The sequence below is a fragment of the Nycticebus coucang genome, chromosome 1 (assembly GCF_027406575.1).
Source record: "Nycticebus coucang isolate mNycCou1 chromosome 1, mNycCou1.pri, whole genome shotgun sequence".
Lineage (NCBI taxonomy): Eukaryota > Metazoa > Chordata > Mammalia > Primates > Lorisidae > Nycticebus > Nycticebus coucang.
In genome coordinates, this window is record NC_069780.1 from 79,035,750 (window position 1) to 79,055,033 (window position 19,284).

At 42.2% G+C, this 19,284-nt stretch overlaps 1 protein-coding gene across 3 annotated transcripts in view; it reads right to left on the reverse strand.

Annotated features, from left to right (window-relative positions):
- The window catches only part of TMEM154 (transmembrane protein 154), a 66,300-nt gene that overhangs the window by 16,968 nt on the left and 30,048 nt on the right, over positions 1-19,284 (reverse strand). For all 3 annotated transcript variants that reach the window (XR_008378730.1, XM_053582972.1, XM_053582960.1), the window contains exons 4-6: positions 9,819-9,846; positions 8,535-8,620; positions 5,767-5,824 (exon numbers count right to left, since the gene is read on the reverse strand). Coding sequence is in view for 2 of the 3 variants with exons in the window: in XM_053582972.1 (XP_053438947.1) it covers positions 5,767-5,824; positions 8,535-8,620; positions 9,819-9,846 (172 nt within the window). In the remaining variant the exon portion in view is untranslated. The remainder of the gene's footprint in view (positions 1-5,766; positions 5,825-8,534; positions 8,621-9,818; positions 9,847-19,284) is intronic.

Here is a 19,284-nt window from a genome sequence, read left to right on the forward strand (position 1 = left end):
TATAAAATATTTCTTTTAATTATTAGAAGAAAATGAAAATGCAGTTTTTAAAGAAACTTTCCTCTAAATTAAATTTTATCACAAACCTGCCACACGAACTTGGATAAGCTGCTTAACTCCTCTGAGTTCTAGGTTTACTCAGACAGATTATTTCTTTTTTGTTTGATATGTTTTTGAGACAGGGTCTTCCTCTATCAGTGGGGTAGAGCACTGTGGTGACAGCCTAGCTTACAGCAATCTCAAACTCCTGGACTCTAGCAATCCTCCTGCCTCAGCCTCCCGAGTGGCTGGGACTACAGGCACAAGATACCACACCTGGCTAATTTTTGTATTTTTAGTAGAGACAGGGGTCTTGCTCTTGCTCAGGCAGTTCTCAAACTCCTGACCTCAAATGATCCTCCTACCTTAGCCTTCCTGAGTGCTAGGATTACAAGCATGAGCCACCACATCTGGACCAAATTATTTCATTTTTAACTTGTCTTGACATGGTATAGACAGTGTTAGGCACATATTATTGAGCGCTTGATAAATGCCTTTTGAAAAACTACACTGAAAATTGTACTTTAAAAAAAAAAAGAGGAAACAGGAAGAAATTCTCAAAATTCTCTATTAAATTAGCCTGGACTATTCCTGATAAACACTGAAATGACCCATTTTTATAATGCCATTGAGCTCAGAAACATGAGTCATAGAATAAACAGGAGAATTATTGTAATTTAAGAACAGGTATATACTGTTACTTTCTCTGACTTAGCTAATTTCTTGTGTAATAGTACCTGGACATCTAGCATATAGACAGTGCCGTGTCAATGTTTTATGATTATTGTGGTTATTACCTTAGTGGTATTTTCAAAATTATAAATCTGCTCGGGTGGAACCAAATCTAATTCTTTCCCTAATCTTTGCCATTGTTATTGCTTACTGCAAAATCATCCCTGTGGTCACGAGGGACAAAGGGAACGATGATGAGTTGTTGGTTAATAGTTGTGATTCCTTGTCTGTGCTTATTCATCTGAGCCCACAGAAACAGAAACACCAGGCTTTCAGGAAACTGTCAAACTCTAAATGCCTCAGGAAGGAGGAAGAGCCTGGCTAGATTAGAAGGGCCATGATGAAAGAGTTTCTTTCTTGTTTGTACCACTATCTAGTGGCATTTGAAAGGGTATTGTGAGAATTGGACTAGACAATCAGGGAGTGCATTTTCTATAGAGAATTTGAACAATAACAAAACAAACTAATGGATCTGGCTTTTGTTATCACCACGTGCTGGAGATGCTTAGTAATAGTGATGAAATTCCCTCCATCTGAAAGGCAGCCCTCTGCCACCACCCTACTCATACCTGTTGGAACACCACGATGCTATTACTTTATACAATGCAGGTATTGACAATGGAAATATGCTAAGGCGGGAGATAAGAATATAAAAATCTCCTCTTCCCCCACAAATTCGCTTGTTGCTTTTCCTATTGATTTTTTGTAAACATAAAAACCGTAGTGAAAACTTCCTGTACTTCTCTGGTCCTTATTCAAATCCTTTGTTGTAGTTGAGATCCCACAGCTCAAGGAAAACGTCCACTCAAGGAGGTCAGAGAAAAGTAATGAATAAGGACTGGCCAATGAAACATACAGAAAAACTTCGGAAAGACCTGAGTTAATGGATCTTAGCATGAAAGGGTTGAAGGGTGGAAGTCATTGCACACAATGAGGTCTATTACATGTAAGACAGTGATCAGAGTGACTTTGTTTTTCCACAAACACGGGGGACTTAATGTATAACAGAGGTTCTATGCCAGGGATGTCTTTCTCACATCAAGGAAAGCTGAACCCTGTAAATGGATTCCAAAAGTTTAGTTTATCAAGGGGTTGGAGAAGTGTGCTCTCTACTAAATTCAATCTTCAGTGACTGTTACACAGTTTCCGAAGCATTAAATTCACCTGTACACTGTTTCCATGATAGAAAAAGGATCACTTATAGAGGTAAAAGCCAATGGAGCTTTGGGTGATGATGACATGTCAATATAGGTTTATTGATTGTAACAACTATGTCACTCTGGTGGGGGATGTTGATGATGGGGGAGGAGGTGTGTGTGTGTGTGTGTGTGTGTGTGTGTATAGTGGGGGGGTATGTGGGTAATTTCTGTACTTTCGGCTCAACTTTGCTGTCAACCTGAAACTGGTCTTAAAAATAATCTTCAAAAAGCTCGAGGAACTATTGCTGCTGCATAAAAAGAATTGGTTTCATTTGCATGGTGCTGTAAAACTTACATAGTGGCTTCATTCTTTCATGTGATGCTCTGAAACTAGAAGGACAGGTGCCCTTATTTTCATTTTCCAAGATGAAGAAATTGAAGCTCAGAGAACTAAAGTCACTTGTCTTTATTTAAAGACCAAATAGGCAGTAAAGTGAGGTCTGAAAGCCAGTCCGATTCTAAGTCCAGTGAACAATGCACTTTCCATCTGTATCTCAAACAATTAACAAGCTTTTAGAGGAAAAAGAACCCCCACATCTCACTTCTGTCCCAGAAGGGACAGATATTTATTTAAGATATTCAAAGTAAACATTTTACTGAGAAGCAATGTAATTAAGACTTTAGGAAAAAGAAATGTAGAGAAAATTATGACAGAAAAGAAAGATTATCCAAACTATAAGGTATTAATAGCCTTTCCAAAACTCCAGGCTGATAAGGGGATGATTCTGAAACCGCCAACATTAATGGGCCTTAGCTGGCACTAGAGGAGAACTAAGTCTCATAGGAGATGGAACAAATTACTTATTTCTCAGGATTGGTTGATCCAGAAAGAAAGAACAAAAACAAAACAAACAAACAAACAAAAATCACAGGGGCAAAATAATGTTCTACCCACCAATACTGATTTGTTTGGACACAGGCTTATTAAGCCCAAAAGGCAGTGAGTTTCTGTATATCAGTTTTAATTCGTTAATAACTATAATAATAATAAGCAACATTTACTGAGAGTTTCCTTTGTGCTAGGCGTTGTGCCCATTGTTCTAAGTGCTTTGTACTTTTCTCAGATTTTAGAGAATAAAAATTAACACTGTAATATCAGAAAGTGCCTATCACACAAAGGCCTGGGAGTTGCCACTCTTGGATGTAGAACACTGGTGAGGCAAAGGCCTGACAGTCATCCTGGGAATTAATGTCAGTAACTCCAGACCCACAGAGGAATGTAGACTTTCCCTTTAAAAACAATAATTTAGCATAATGCAGCTGTCCAAATAGGTTAAGGCTTTTGCCTTACAGGTAGAAAATAAGCTACGATTCATTTTCTCACTATTCCAAAGATATGATTTTTATTTTCTTTTTATTTTTAGAGACAGGGTCTGACTCTATTGAACTCCTGGGCTCAGTCAATCCTTCTGCTTCATCCTCCCACATAGCTAGGACTTTGGTGGGCACCACCACACTCAGCTAATTTTTAAAATTTTTTTGTAAAGACAGTATCTCACTATGTAGTACAGGATGTTCTCAAACTCCAGGCCTCACGTGATCCTCCCAACTCAACCTCCTAAAGTGCTGGGATTGATTACAGGTGTAAGCCACGGTACCTGGCCTCCAAAAATCTAATTTTTAAGAAGCTTTCACAACCATAGAGTTCTGTAATGTTAAGCTTCTTTCATGTTGCCAACAATTTGAAAGAGGAAGAGGCAGGTATGGAAAAGCCACTGATATTCTCCATCATTTGAAGGTGCTCGTCAGCCATAGAGTAATAACTTATTTATGGAGTTTTCATGATGCTCTGACCCCTATACCCTGGACATATGTAACGGCTCATTTTCAGGTAACATAAAAATATGGGGGTATAGTTCTTTGTAACTATCTTTGTAACTTTGTAACTCCCCTAGCATTTTTCCCCCTTTCACCTACTTGTTAATATTCAGAATCTCTTCTGAGGCTGGGGCATGGAGGATTACAGGCGCCTATAATCCTAGCACTCTGAGAGGCTGTAATCCCAGCGCTCTGAGAGGCTGAGTCAGGTCGCTTGAGCCCAGGAGTTTGAGAACAGCTTGAGCAAGAGTGAGATCCCATCTCTACTAAAAATAGAAAAACTAGCTGGGGGTTGTGGAGGATGTCTGTGGAGATGTCCCATCTACTCAGGAGACTGAGGCAGGAGGATAGCTTGAACCCAAGAGTCTGAGGTTGCCGTGAGCTATGACGCCATATTACTTTAGCCTGGAGTAATAGAGTAAGACTCTGTCTCAAAACAAACAAAAAACAAAAAACAAAAACCTCTTTTAAATAGGATAGAATCTTTTCTGAACCAGTGACGAATCTTAGCACACAAATACTCAGAGCTGGGCACAGTGACTCACACCTGTAGTCCTAGCACTCGGGGAGGCCAAGGCAAGCGGATTGCTTGAGCTCACAAGTTCAAAACCAGCCTGAGTTAGAGTGAGACTGCATCTCTAAAAATAGTCGGTATTATGGTGGGCACCTGTAATCCTAGCTACTTGGGAGGCTGAGTCAAGACGATCGCTTGAACCCAAAAGTTCAGAGTTGGTGTGAGCTATGACACCACGATACGCTGTCAAGGGCAACAAAATGACACTCTGTCTCAAAAACAAAACAAACAAAAAACCCCACAAATACTTAGAGCAGTAACAATGACTTAACTCTACAATAAGGTGTAGACTTTGGTATCAAAGTTGAGGTATGCATGAGTAAGACTGTGGTGGCAGGATGTGTAGAGAGATACAGGTTGATGAATTCTTTGGTAAGGTTTAGGAAGAAGATGCAGAATTAAGGAGACAAGCTTTTGACTGCCCTAATCACTACCTAATCATCAGTTTTGCCTTGTAATGCTCAGGCCTCAGGGACTGCCCAGTGACAAGTGACTACACTCTGAAATCATTTAAGATGACTAACACAAAACCTCTGGTTAACATGGAGGGACAGTATCTATCCTTATCCTGACCTGAAGGTACATTTAGCATATGTATTCCAACAGAAGTGTAATATCTCAGGCACAGGCTCAAGTCCTCTGTCTTCTGGCTTTCCATGGCTGATTCCACCAACAACTTGGTGCCCCCCAAGATTACAACAGAGCAAGTCCGTGACCTGCCAAATCATCAGTCCTATTTCCTGAGAGCAAGTCCCATGTTCTGAATAAACAATTCTCAGATCAAAAACACCATAAACACGGTAATTTCTGTCTTCACAAAAGAGACTATAATTCAGATGAGAGTGTGGCGTGCTAAATTACACCCAGAACCCAATGTACTAAAATTTTCTATCAAGCAGAGCCACCTAGTGGTGAAATAGGGCATTTACAAAATTCTCATTTAATTTCTTGCACATAATAATCAAACCCAGGTGGGTTGGTTTTCTTTGTTTTTAAAGAAATGTTCATTTTACTCACTCTAGTTTCCAATTAGCCACTTTAGGACTATCTCCTCCATCTGTTTTCCTTACCAAACATCTATTTATCTAAGGCAAACAAACCTACAGTCTGTCATAATTGGAAAGTTTTATGACTAAAACAGAAGTTGCTTTGATGGTGTCTCTTTAAAAGGGCAAGAAAATGTCCATAATTGATTTCTAAATAGAAAGAGCCACCAGGATATTTACTTTCCAGCCTTCTATGTTCTGTAACTCTCACTTCCTTTTCTCCACATCACGCACACATACACCCATGCAAATTGCCACATAAAATTTATAGGCACAGAGAAAGCAAAAAGTGTTCCACACTGGTACCCAATCTCTCTCCCTCCATTTACATATCACCCATGGTAAAATCTAGAAGTACCTTGGGCTGTGGTTTGATTCCTTCTCTTCCTTCAAAGTAGGTAAACATTCACAGTCGGCTAGGACAAAATAAAAGCAAACTCATTGTTAGTCACCGAAATTCTACTTGCTAGCCACAGGACTGATACGGTTGAGCATTGCATATCCCTGATCTGTGTGGTTCCTCGTGCAAAAAACAGCCTCACCAGGGAGTTCTAGATGTTAAAAGATTAATGATGGTGAGGCTCTTGAAATGGAAAAAGCATTAGTAACACAGATACAAGACTTCTATATGCCTCTGCCCCTGCTGGAAAGGGTGCAATTTATCACTGCTTGGTTACTCAATCCCTGCAGCTCCTCAGTGTTCCAAAAGCTGGAATCTCTGTGTTTCAGGGTAGACACTGGAATAAAATGCTAATGTTGTTTGCAGACTGATTTTAGTCAAACTGCACAATAGAAAAGAAGTAGGCAAAGTGGGGCACGACTGCTCTTTTTAAAGTCATCAGAGTTCTATTGTATTACACACTCATTTTTTTTTTTTTTGAGACAGAGTCTCACTATGTTGTTCTTGGTAGAGTGCTGTGGCGTCACAGCTCACAGCAACCTCAAACTCTTGGGCTTAAGCGATTCTCTTGCCTCAGCCTCCCAAGTAACCAGGACAACAGGCGCCCACCACAATGCCTGGCTGTTTTTTGTTGCAGTTGTCACTAGCAACAAAATATAGCTGGCCTAGGCTGGGTTCAAACCCGCCAGCCTCACTGTATGTGGCTGGTGCTGTAACCACTGTGCTACGGACGCCCAGCCCACACTCATTATTTTTAAGGAAAAAAATTCTTTGGCTCTACCATGTAGGTGTCAAACGAACTCAGCTTTATTTGGCAAATAGAGATGTCTTTTTCCAGTTTTCTTGTTTTGTTGTGATAGAATTATAGTTTTTGTATTACATAAAATCTCAGGCCCCAAAAGAAAAACAACACTGTGACTTATTATACTGTTATATTTCTAGAGATTGTCTTTGGGTGGTGAAATCTTTTTTCTTTCTACTTATTTTGTTTTCACATTTTCCAAATTTCGCTATGTGTATTATTCACATAGACTAAAAAGTAATTTAAAAAACCTATTTTAAGGACTATCTCAATGACCAATTCTTATCTTCAAATGAACCATTCTTCCCTCAATATGAAAAACTCTCAGAAATCGCAGTTGAGTTAGTTGAGTAGTTTTAACTTTCTTGATAAGCCTCTGGTAACAATAATTCTAGTAAAAAAATCTCTGGATTTGAAAAAATGCAAACAGTGTAACCCAATTGCTCGTACCCTCACATTAATCTGAAATTTAAAAAAATAATAATATATATTTTTTAAATCTTTAGATTCGAGAAGTCTATTGCAGAGTATTGAATCTAACAGACCCCAGGGTAAATTTTTAATGTTAAAAATATAAATAATATGATACTATAAATAGTCTATTTTACTTATTTAATCTAAGCATTCAAAATAATTTATTAAAGAAAAAACATGGCTCGGTGCCTGTGGCTCAAGCGGCTAAGGCACCAGCCACATACACCTGAGCTGGCGGGTTCGAATCCAGCCTGGGCCTGTCAAACAACAATGACGGCTGCAACCAAAAAATAGCCGGACGTTGTGGCGGGCGCCTGTAGTCCCAGCTACTTGGAAGGTGGAGACAGGAGACTCGCTTGAGCCCAGGAGTTTGAGGTTGCTGTGAGCTATGATGCCATAGCACTCTAACCAGGGTGACAGCTTGAGGCTTTGTCTCAAAAAAAAAAAAAAAAAGAAAAAGAAAAAACAGCTGTCATTATTTTAAGGTCTAATTATTATTATTTTTTTTTTTTTTTGTAGAGACAGAGTCTCACTTTACCGCCTTCAGTAGAGTGCCATGATGTACACAGGACTCACAGCAACCTCTAGCTCTTGGGCTTCAGCGATTCTCCTGCCTCAGCCTCCCGAGCAGCGGGGACTACAGGCGCCTGCCACAACGCCCGGCTATTTTTTGGTTGCAGTTCAGCCGGGGTTGGGTTTGAACCTGCCACCCTCGGCATATGGGGCTGGCGCCCTACTCGCTGAGCCACAGGCGCCGCCCTTAAGGTCTAATTATTGACCTAATAAAAAGTAAAAAACATATACCATCATTATTGCCTGATATCACTTGGAGATTAGGTTTTACGGGGGTACTTACACTACCATTTCTATAACTGAGGTCACTATACTTTCTGTAGTGATGGCAATGTTCTAGATTCACACTGTCCAACATGGTAGCCATTGGCTATTAAGCACTCAAATTATGACTACAAAACTAAATTTTTAATTTTAATTTTCATTTTAATAGCCGTATTTGGCTAGTATCGATTGTATTGGACAGCACGGATTTATGTAAACTGCATTCGATAAAGTTTTACATCCATATATAGTATAGAATTATAGAGCTCTAAATTCGATTAATGTACTATGTAAGGTAATAGCAGATGCTAACTTTTTCCAGATAATGTTGTCTCAGACAGTTCCTTGCTTGAAAAAAAAAAAAGACCATTCTCTGCTTGAAAAGGACTATTTCAACAACTTGTACAGAAATAAAAGCAAGTGGCAACAACTGATGCAGTAATTAAGCTGAATATTTAAGGACTGTCAGGCTCAAGTTCATTATCTGCATGCACCAGATCTAGTGTGGGATTGGGCTCTGCCACACTCCAGGATTTATTGAGGTATTTATAAAGCTGTTGCAACCTTCTGTTACTAGCAAGCAAAGGAAAAACAAGTTTAGGTTACTACATACCATTTCTATTCAAGCTGTTCATCCATTTATCAAGCTCTTCCATTTCTATTTCCATAACAGAGGGTGTATCTTCTTCAAAAATGGGGCTAGAAACAGGGAGCAAAAAGCTTATGGAAAAAAAAATGTGTAATGTGCCAAATTTCATTTGGAGAGAGACTAGAATGCTGACTCTACGGAAGCTGAACTTGATTCTGTCTTATGCCCCCAGGTAGCCTGGGGGTGTGCACTATTCCAGAGTATCAGACTTTAACAGGAGGAAAGGCTAAGGCCAAAACAGATCTACACCTCTCACTGGCCCCCAAATGGAGGGCCCACAGGTGCAGTGAGTGGGTTAAAGGGGGAATGGAGGAGACTCACTGCTCTTCTGAAGGTGCAAAGTCAGGTCTGCAAGGGTTCCACTGTGAGGCTCCTTGGGGAGTTGCCACATTTGGTGTGTTAGTCTTGCTTAATTTCACTTCCCTTTCCTTGGGGTTTTTGATCAGTGCCCCAGGTCAAGAAGCCATTATCAACAGGCTGCTTTTATCACCTCTCTCTTCAATTGCCAGGCTTTTCTGTCTCTGATACGAGGAGCTGTTGGGCTCAGAAATCCACTGCTCTCACTGTCCTGAGCTCACAGTGCACAGTGAGGGGATAGAAGCCCCCCGGCCAGTGAAGATGGGGTTGGAGGAGGAGAGGATCCCCCACCCTGAAAAGCGCTGGAGGGGCACACTGGGCAGTGGGCAGAGGAAGCCTAGCAGTTTCTAAACTAGCTAAACTCCTGCGGGGTGTGGAGGAGGAGATGTGTGGCATTGCCCAGAGCATGCTTCTAGGTGGAAAGCTGTTTCTCTCTTTCTCTCTCTCTCTGTCCCTGTCTCTCTCCCTCTCTCTCCCTCCCCACCTTCTCCCTTCTCTGGTGGCTCTGGTTGTGGGTACTTCACCTCTACCAGGGCTGTCTTGCAATTCCAGCTCAAGCATCTTCCCTAGTGATAAAAATTTTAAGCCTTGAAACACACCCAGGGTTAGAATATTTAACGACCATGCACTTGGAATTGGTAGCAGTCAGAACAGAGGACATGAAATAAAGCAGATCTCATGCTCTCTTGTGCCAGATCACAGGGGCTGCATACAGTTTGAGGACTCCACCATCCTCCTTGGCCACTAGGGGCCATCTCCCTGGCTAAGAAGGCAGGAGAGCCCCACAGCATATCCCAACAGAAACACCAGAGCCGGCAGACGGCTCTCTAATCTCCGCCTCTCCCTGCCATCCACACCTAGAGCTGGACTGGAGGCAGTGGGGAAACTTACACTTTCAGGTTTTCACTTCCCAGTTCATCTAAAAGGGAATAAATACAAAGGTCATGTTAGCGTGGTTCCTCTGCAAAGACTTTTTCTTTCAACAACAGCTGAAGGCTCCTTTACAAAAAGAACTAAATGACTTCAAGTGAATAATAAAGGAGCAACAATTAACCTCCAAGTCAAAAGTGCAGACTGCCATGTGGGTTTTGTTTGTTTGTTTGTTTTTGAGACGGAGTCTCACTCAGTGGCCCTGATAGAGTGCTGTGGTGTCATCATAGCTCATAGCAACCTCAAACACCTGGGTCAAGAGATCCTCTTGCCTCAACTTCTCGGATAGCTGGGACTACAGGTACCAGTTATAAAACCTGGCTAATTTTTCTATTTTAGTGGAGACGGGGTCCTGCTTTTGCTCAGGTTGGTCTTGAACTCCTGAGCTCAAGCAATCCACCCACCTCAGCCTCCCAGAGAGCTGGGATTAGAGGCATGAGCCACTGCCCCGCCCCAGACTGCCATGCTGAAATAAGGTAATAATCGGTGTGAAATCCTTTTCCTCTTAGATACAGATGGTCCTCAGGGAGCACTCACTTCAGGTCGGATGTTCATCCCTCTTTGTTTTTCATATCGACATAAAGGAAAACAGTGAGAAGGGAAGGAAAACGTTGAACCAGGGAGCTTGCCCCTAGGTCTCCTTCAGTAAAATGTCCCAGCGCAAAAGGCTGCTGCTTCATCTCCTATGACATACCACACTGGACACTAGGACACTCTGCCTCTGTCCTGGAGTAGGAGGTGGTCCATCAGGGTTCCCCTCGGAACTTTGCTTTTACCCCTGTGTTTTTTTTTTTTGTTTTTTTTTTTTTTTTAAAGAGACAGAGTCTCACTTTGTCGCCCTCAATAGAGACCTGTGGAGTCACAGCTCACAGCAACCTCCAGCTTTTGGGTTTAAGCGATTCTCTTGCCTCAGCCTCCCAAGTAGCTGGGACTACAAGTGCTTGCCACAACGCCTGGCTATTTTTTTGTTGCAGTTTGGCCAGAGCTGGGTTCAAACCCACCACCCTCAGTATATGGGGCCGGCGCCCACTCACTGAGCCACAGGCGCCACCCTACCCCTGCTCTTTGAATGGCTGAATCTCTCGCACCCTCAGGGTCCCACCTTCAACTGTCTTTCCTCAGGGCCACTTATTTAACTTGAGGCCCATCTTCCTTATTGTTCCCTGGCTCAGCACCTGGCTGGCTTCATTCATAGTACTGACCACAATACCTCATTGGTCAATTCATCTGTTTGATTATTTTTATTCTGTCTCTCCCACCAGGATCACAGGTCCAAAGGGGCAGGGACCATGCTTGTGGTTTTCTCCGGCTCTGATCCAGCTAACAATATTTAAACACCAACTCAATATTTGTTGAATAAATGAGTAGGTTTTAATCTCGACTGTCCAGCACTTGGTTAAATTCATGTCTAATCTTTTAGACTTGGCATCACCACAATAGTGAGACTTCCAAAAAGCTTGCTATTTGTTACTATTGGTTGAGGCTAGAGTCCCAGTTTACAAAATGGCTCTAACACAGATCAGACAGATCAGACTCCAAACGGACATGTGGTGAGAATCAGAGCCTGCAGCCCCCGCTGAAGCCCTGTTTGGTTTGGCAGGATGACCAGCACACCCAGAGAAATGAAGCAACAGTGTCAAGTGAGGGGATAGCATTGGCCCACTGGCCCTTTTATGATGTGAAAACCACTAAAACGCAAACCACTTTGTAGAGGTCCACGAAATAGACATTCCTACTCCTTGGCAATCAGAGGCCTCCTTTTGTCTGATCTGTAGAAATGCAGGTCCCGGGGAGGGAACTCAACCAGCAGGCACCTGGACACGGGTCCCTGGCAGCACTGGCTGCTGTGATTTCCTATGGGTTGGCAAGCTTGAATGGCATTGCTAATCCAGGAAAGCTGGGCACAGCAGTAAGTTTCAATAACCTCAGGGGCTGTAGGTTATTTCCTGGCCTCTAGTAGGATTCTAAAGTTTCCTGCAGATGCCTGACTCCTCAGAAACTTAGAGTGGGGAAAGGAAAATTCCTTCCTGTTTTTATTTTATTTTATTTATATTTTAATCTAAAATGTACAGGCTATTTCCTCCAGAGATTTTACTATAAATAAAGCCCCTCCACAATCGAAGGTCTCTACAGGTGATTCATTAAGATCCCCTGTTTGGTCACTCCCTCCTCCTTTCGCCCTCCTCCCCTGCTTCCTAACTCCCCACCAATCTCACACCGAGTGAGGGGCTCCTCAGCCCCACAGTTGTGGGCATGGATTTACCTTTATAATCTGGGTTCCCAACAGGCCTCAGGGTGAGCACAAGCTAGCCTGCATGCGGATGATGGAAAAGTTTAAAACGCCATTACAAAAGTGCTTCAGATGCACGAAATGTGAAGCCTCTGTAATCAGTATTAAAACAGAGCAAAAAGCCTTCTGTGGCCTCATCTTCCCTGCTCCATGGCCATTATCCCCGCCCTGGCCACCATGGCAACAGAAAAACATCTGGGAGAGCACACCAGAGCAGAGCATTAAGCCAGGAGAGAGACCAATTATTTGTCCTCAGCATTCCAGGTCCTACTGGCTCCACTCCACCTGGCCTCTATCTCTTTATTAATAGCTACCTACTCTTTGCAACCGGAAGGCAAATGTAGCTCTTATACCACCCCCCTCCACCCGGTTCCATTTTCCCTCCTACAATCTTTCCATTTTATCTCCTACCCACTTTGTCCTCCTCATTCAGTCCTACATTACACCCACTTAGCCTGACAATACCCCACTCCCAGATCCTGTCTTCTGCGCATTTGATGGTGGGTTTGTTGTAGGTGGGGATTGTGGAAGGCAGGAACAGCAGGAGCCTCTGGATTCCTTATCTTGTTTCCATGTTGAAGGTGAGCAAGAGAGAGCATATCTTTCCAGGAGATTCACTGAGCAAGCCCAGCCTCAGGCAGCCACTGCCTGTTTAAAGAGGTGGTTTACTGCCAGCCGTTTTACCCCTAAAGCTTTCAGAGAGACCCGGTGCATCAAGACAGGGCAAATGTAATGCCTGCAGCTCTAGGAAGACCTGATAACCCACATCAAGTTACTACACTATGTTTCCTTTTCCTGACATGAAACAGGCCCAAAGAAAAAGGGTAATTTCCAATCACATAAAGTGTTCTTTCTGAAACTGTTGGTCAAGTCCTCCCCAGCTGTCAAATTTCCAGATGTATCTCCTGGAGTAGATTAATAGATCAGGCTCTACCCATGTAGCAAAAGAAGCATCAATTCTTTCTCCGGGGTGGGGGGAGGCAGGTGTGTGTGTGGGATCCATGGCTTCCCCCAGAGCATTCCTTTGAGAACTTTCTAGGCAAACTACTGGTCTGACTCACTATGCCAGTTTTTGTGAAAAAAAGAAAAATCACATTTAAATAAAATTTTGTCAATTTAAATATTCTGTTTTTATTAACTTTTAGTGTTCAGTTTCATTAGGTAGATAGTTAGAACTCCAGCTGTCCTAGGGAAAAAGGGAGCCCTAAGTCCCCTTCTTAATGCCACCCCACCTTAATACTGTCCCAAGTGCTTGCTCACACCTGGGGAGGAGGGATCACCCCCCCCAACAACAACCTACCATTCAGAACTTAGCGTGCCAACTGCAAAAGGATGTAGAGAACTCTAGTCTACAGAGCAAACTGTAGGTACAGTAGGGTCTGGAAGGTGACCTAGAACAACCTTCGGGCTAATTATCATGTCATGAGCTTAAACCTACATTGCAGTCCACAATGAGCTTTCAGAGAGGTTCATGGGAGGTCCGCATGCGTAGTAGTAAGACTCATTTCACAGGCCCGGCCCAATCCAGGCAGTATAAAGTAGACCCCCAGGCCATAACTAAAGCCTTTTTTTGGTTGCCATAAAGACGGCCATCGCTATCTTTGGTGAATGTATGTTGTTCTTGCTCTGTAAACCTATCTATTTCTTCCTCCATAAACTGTTTCACACTTGTCTTGCCTTGGGAGTGTCTGGTCATTTCTTTGGCCAAGACCACCCCAAGAACCAAGAATGCAGACAGCTGCCTGAACCCCAACAAACTGTCTCAAGAGATAATCACCTGTTAAGCAGTTAATAATTGCATCTATGTTAAAGGAGTAGCTGGTAAGAAAATAAATTCAAATAAAACTCACTCTTTTTATCAAAAACATTTGTGATAAACAATTGTTTTGAGATTCTAACCTTTCTTTGTTGTGTTATCTTAAAGTGAGAAATATTTAACAACTGTGCCAATTTGTAGTAAGAATAATGTGCAAGTTTGTTTTTGCCTCTGAGAATAGGTGATCTTTAAACAACATTCTAACATTATTTTATTATTATTATTTATTCAAGAAGTATCAGTCGGGGATGGGAAACCTGTGGCCTTGGGGCCACATGTGGGCTTCTGGATCCTGGAGAGTGGCCTTTTGACTGAATCCAAATTTTACAGAATAAATCCTTTTAATAAAGAGTCATTCTGTGAAGTTTGGATTCTGCCAAGAGGCTACACTTGGGGGTCCAGAGGGCCACATGTGGCCTTAAGGGAGGGACCCACTGTAGTGCAGTGGCACCACTTAAGATATGCCAGGTACTATTGTTTCTAAGTGTAATACTTATATAAATTTACTTAATTCTCACAACCCTATTAGTGGGTATTGAATTTGCCCATTTTACAGATAAGGAAACTGAATCAGAGCAGTCAGAGAATTGGGACGAACAAAGCCAACCAAGCCCGGTGTTTGCAGGGTCAGTACTCCCAGCTTCAGTACCACACTGTCAAAGAAACCAAACAGGAGAAGCTCTTGGCTCTCTTAAGAGAGCATAACCTAGGCTTGGTGCCTGTAGCTCAAGTGGCTAAGGCGCTAGCCACATACACCAGAGCTGGCGGGTTCGAAACCAGCCTGGGCCTGCCAAACAACAATGACAACTACAACCAAAAAATAGCCTGTTGTTGTGGCGGGTGCCTGTGGTCTCAGCTACTTGGGAGAATCACTTAATCCCAGGAGTTGGAGGTTGCTGTGAGCTGTGATGCCAGGACACTCTACCCTGGGCCACAGCTTAAGGATCTGTCTCAAAAAAAGAAAAAAAAAAAAAAGAGAGAGAGAGAGAGAGAACATAATCTAGTAGGAATGAAAGACCAAAAAAAAAAAAAAAAAGACCAGTAGCCAATTTATGACAGCATAAAAGCTGTGAATGTTAAGTGCGAACGAAGTGCTCTGAGAGCACAGAAGAGGCAGCCATTAATTTAACCTGGGGAAAGATTATCCAAGACCTTGAAAAGCTTTAGTGCTAGGTCCTGAAGAATGGGGTGGCAGTTTGCCAAGCAGACAAGAAAGAGATTCCAGACAGAAGGAATATTGTCAGCCAGGCATGGAGGCACCTGAGAGTCGAGTCATGCTCTGAGTATTTTGAGGACGGCTGCTGGGTGGAATGCACAGGCCGCGTCTGAGGATGAGGCCAGTTTTCCCTTGTAAATGGCTCTTAAACTGTGAAACTTTTTCAATAAAGTTCAATGAAAAATCACTTTCTGTATTCAGAGCCAAGGAGCATGACCTTTTGGGTAGAGACCCCCAACTCTTGACTCCATTAGGTAAGACTGGTTGTGGGGCTATGGTTTAGGGCAGCCAATTTTTTTTTTTGCAGTTTTTTGCCGGGGCTTGGTTTGAACCCACCACCTCCAGCATATAGGGCCAGAGCCCTACTCCACAGGCGCCACCCAGGGCAGCCAATTCTTACTTGTCCCGAGTTAACAAAAAAATGAAGGCCAGGCAGTTCTGTCTGCTTTTACTTTCGCCTATGAATAAGCCCCCATATGACCGCTGCTATTAGGTCAGCCTGAAATTTCAAGCAGCGTATTTCCTACTTCCTTGGAATCTATTATATGAGCCTCTGCCATGAAAGGAAATACACCTCAGGGCTTCTTCTCCAGCTCACATGTATCTCATCCACTGGCTTTGAAAGGTTCCCCAGATGCAGGGACAGTGAGTGGGGCGTGTGTGCCAAGGGCATGATCTCAGAGCCAGAGATGCTCTGGTTAGTGGGTAGGAGGGTCATAGAGTAGGTTTTATATACGTGTATGAATAGGTGGATTATTAGAGAATTTTTAGAATAACTTTACAGATTTCAACTTAAAAATCTAATTAGAGTGATTTTTTTTTTTTAAACCAGCACGAGTACCTAAGTTTGCTTTGGATCTAGACCTACTCTGAAACCTAATTTTCGATGCTTCTAGAATCAGAACTGAATTTTTTTTGCAGTTTTTGGTGGGGGCTGGGTTTGAACCCTCCACCTCCGGCATATGGGGCCGGCTCCTTACTCTATTGAGCCACAGGCACCGCCCAGAACCGAATACTTTCAGAGTGTCTGCCCCAGGGAGTTTTCTATCAGATTGGTTTTCATCAGACCCATGTTAGCAATCTATAGACAGTTGTTGAATTCCATCATAAAAATTAACATCGTTTCGATGGGAGCAAGACCGATGCTTCACCTAGGTTTCTGCAAGATCAGACTGCGAAGTAAGCTGAGGGAGAAAATAAACCTGTGACCAGAAATATAGAGAAAAGAATCCTTATCTGTGGTGATGGCCCCAAGGTCTACACCCTTCCTGTGCCTAACCCTACTCTGAACCACTGTACTTTACCACTTTACCAGCCTTACCCTTTCCTTCAACAGTGGGAAATGTCACACTGGCTTGTTGGCCAAGATTATGCAGAGCCCTCATCTAGATAAAGTACAAAGATTGCAGCAATACACGGACACACCTTGGACAGTTGGTGGGTCAGGCTTCAGATCACCACAATATAGCAAGTATTGAAGGAAAGCAAGTCACATTATTTTTTTGGTTTCCTGGTGCATACAAAAGTTATGTTTACATTATCCTATAGTCTATTAAGTATGAAAAATTATGCCTAAAATAATATACATGTCTTAATTAAAATATTTTAATGCTAAAAAAATACGAAAAATCACCTGACCCTTCAGCAAGATGTAATCTTTTTGCTAGTGGAGGGTCTTGCCTCCGTGTTGATGGCTGCTGACTGATCAGGGTGGTGGTTGCTGAATGCTGGGGTGGCTATGGAAATTTCTTAACAGAAGACAACCAAAAAATTTGCCACATCCATTGACTCTTCCTTTCACAAAAGATTTCTCCATTGTATGTGATGCTGTCGGATGCTCTTTCAAAATTGGAATTAGTCCTCTCAAATTCTGCTGCTGCTTTATCAGCTAGGTTGATGTACTATCCTAAATCCTTTGCCATTTTAAGAATGTTCTTAGATTCCATCTCAAGAAAACTATTTTTGCTCATCCATAAAAAACAGCACCTCAGCCATTCACGTTTTATCATCAGATTACAGTAATTCAGTCACATCTGCAGGCTCCACTTCTAATTCCAATTCTGCTGTTATTTCCACCACATCTGCAGTGGCTTCCTCTACTGAAGCCTGAACCCCTCAAAGTCATCCATGAAGGTTGGCATCGACCTCTTCCAAGCTTCTGTTAACACTGGTATTTTGACCTCCTCCCTTGAATCCCAATTGTTCTTCATGGCTTCTGGAATTGTGAATCCTTCCAGGCCCTCAACTGACTTTGCCCAGATACATCTGTGGAATTACTGTATGTGGCGGTGACAGCCTTGCAAAGTGGATATTGTGTTAGCAATCATAAAAACTACATGAATCTCCTTGTATATCTCCATCAGAGCTCTTGGGTGATCATTGTGAACAGTAATTTTTTGAAAGGAATCTTTTTTTATTGAACAGTATGTCTCCATTGTGGACTTAAATATATCCAGAAAACCATGCTATAAACAGATGTGCTGTCATCTGGCTCTGTTGTTCCATTTCTAGAACACAGGCTGAGTAGATTCAGCATCATTCTTAAGGGCCCTAGAATTTTGGGGATGGTAAATTAGCATTAGCTTCAACTGAAAGTCACCAGCGGCATCGGCTCCTAATAGGGAATCTTTTGAAGCTTTGAAGCCAGGCATTGACTTCTCCTCTCTACCCAGGAAAGTTCTAGATGACATCTTCTTCTAATAGATGGCTGCCTTATTTACAGTAAAAACATGCTGTTTAGCATAGCCACCTTCATCACTTATCTTGGCTCGATCTTCTGGATAACTTGCTGCAACTTCTGTATCAGTTTTTATTACTTCACCTTGTACTTTAAGTTGTGAAGATGTCTTTTTCCCATCAACCTCATAAACCAACCTCTACTAGCTTCAAACTTTTCTTCTGCAATTTCCTCCTCTCTCTCAGTCTTCAAAGAACTGAAAAGAGTTAGGGCCTTCCTCTGGATTAGGCTTCAGTTTAAGGGAGTGTTTAAGTGGCTGGGTTGACTTTCTAGATAGAAGTGGTCTCGATAGATGACTAAAACTTTCTCTCTGTCAGTAATAAAGCTGTTTTGCTTCTTATTATTTGTGTGTTCACTGGACTAGCACTTTTAATTTCTTTCTTTTTCTGTTTTTCTTTATTTCTTTTTTATTTTTATTTTTTTGAGAGACAGTCTCACTTTGTAGCCCTTGGCATCACAGCTCACAGCAACCTCAAACTCTTGAGCCCAAGCAATTCTCTTGCCTCAGCCTCCCGAGTAGCTGGGACTATAGGTGCCTGCTACAATGCCTGGTTAGTTTTAGAGATGAGGTCTTGCTCTTGCTCAGGCTGGTCTCCAACCCGTGAGCTCAGGTGATCTACCCCACGCCCCCAGCCTCCCAGATTGCTGGGATTACAGGCGTGAGCCACCACATCTGGCCCTGCAATTTCCTTCAAGAACTTTTCCTTTGTAGTCACAACTTGGCTAACCAGTGCAAGAGGCCTAGCTTTTGTCCTGTCTTGGCTTTCAACATGCCTTTCTTGTTAAGCTTAATCAAGCTTTTAATTTAAAGTGAGAGGTGGGTGACTCTTCCTTTCACTTGAACACTTAGAAGCCACTGTAGGGTTATTAGTTGGCCTGATTTCAATGTTGTTGTGTCCCGCCCAAGGGAGAGAGAGAGATGGAAGAATGGCTAGTTGGTGGGGTTTGTGGCACCCCAAAACAATTACCATAGTAACATCAAAGATCACTGATCACACGTCCCAATAACAGATATAATAATAATGAAAAAGTTTGAAATATTATGAAAATGACCAAATTTTTAACATAGAGACACAAAATGAGCACATGCTGTTTGAAAAATGGTGTCAATAGACTTGGTCAACACAGGGTTGCCATAAACCTTCTAGTTATATCTGCTAAGCACGATAAAGTAAAGCACAACAGAATGAGTACGCCTATATTTTAAATTTCAGTTTAGGCTAAAGCATTCTCTTTCTTTTTTTTTTTCCTTTTATTAAGTCATATACACATTCTTTTTTCAAAAAAAAGAAAGGAGTTGGCATTATTAGCTTGTGGAAAGCTATGTTGCAATATATCATTTTTCATGTACGATTTTATATAGTCCTT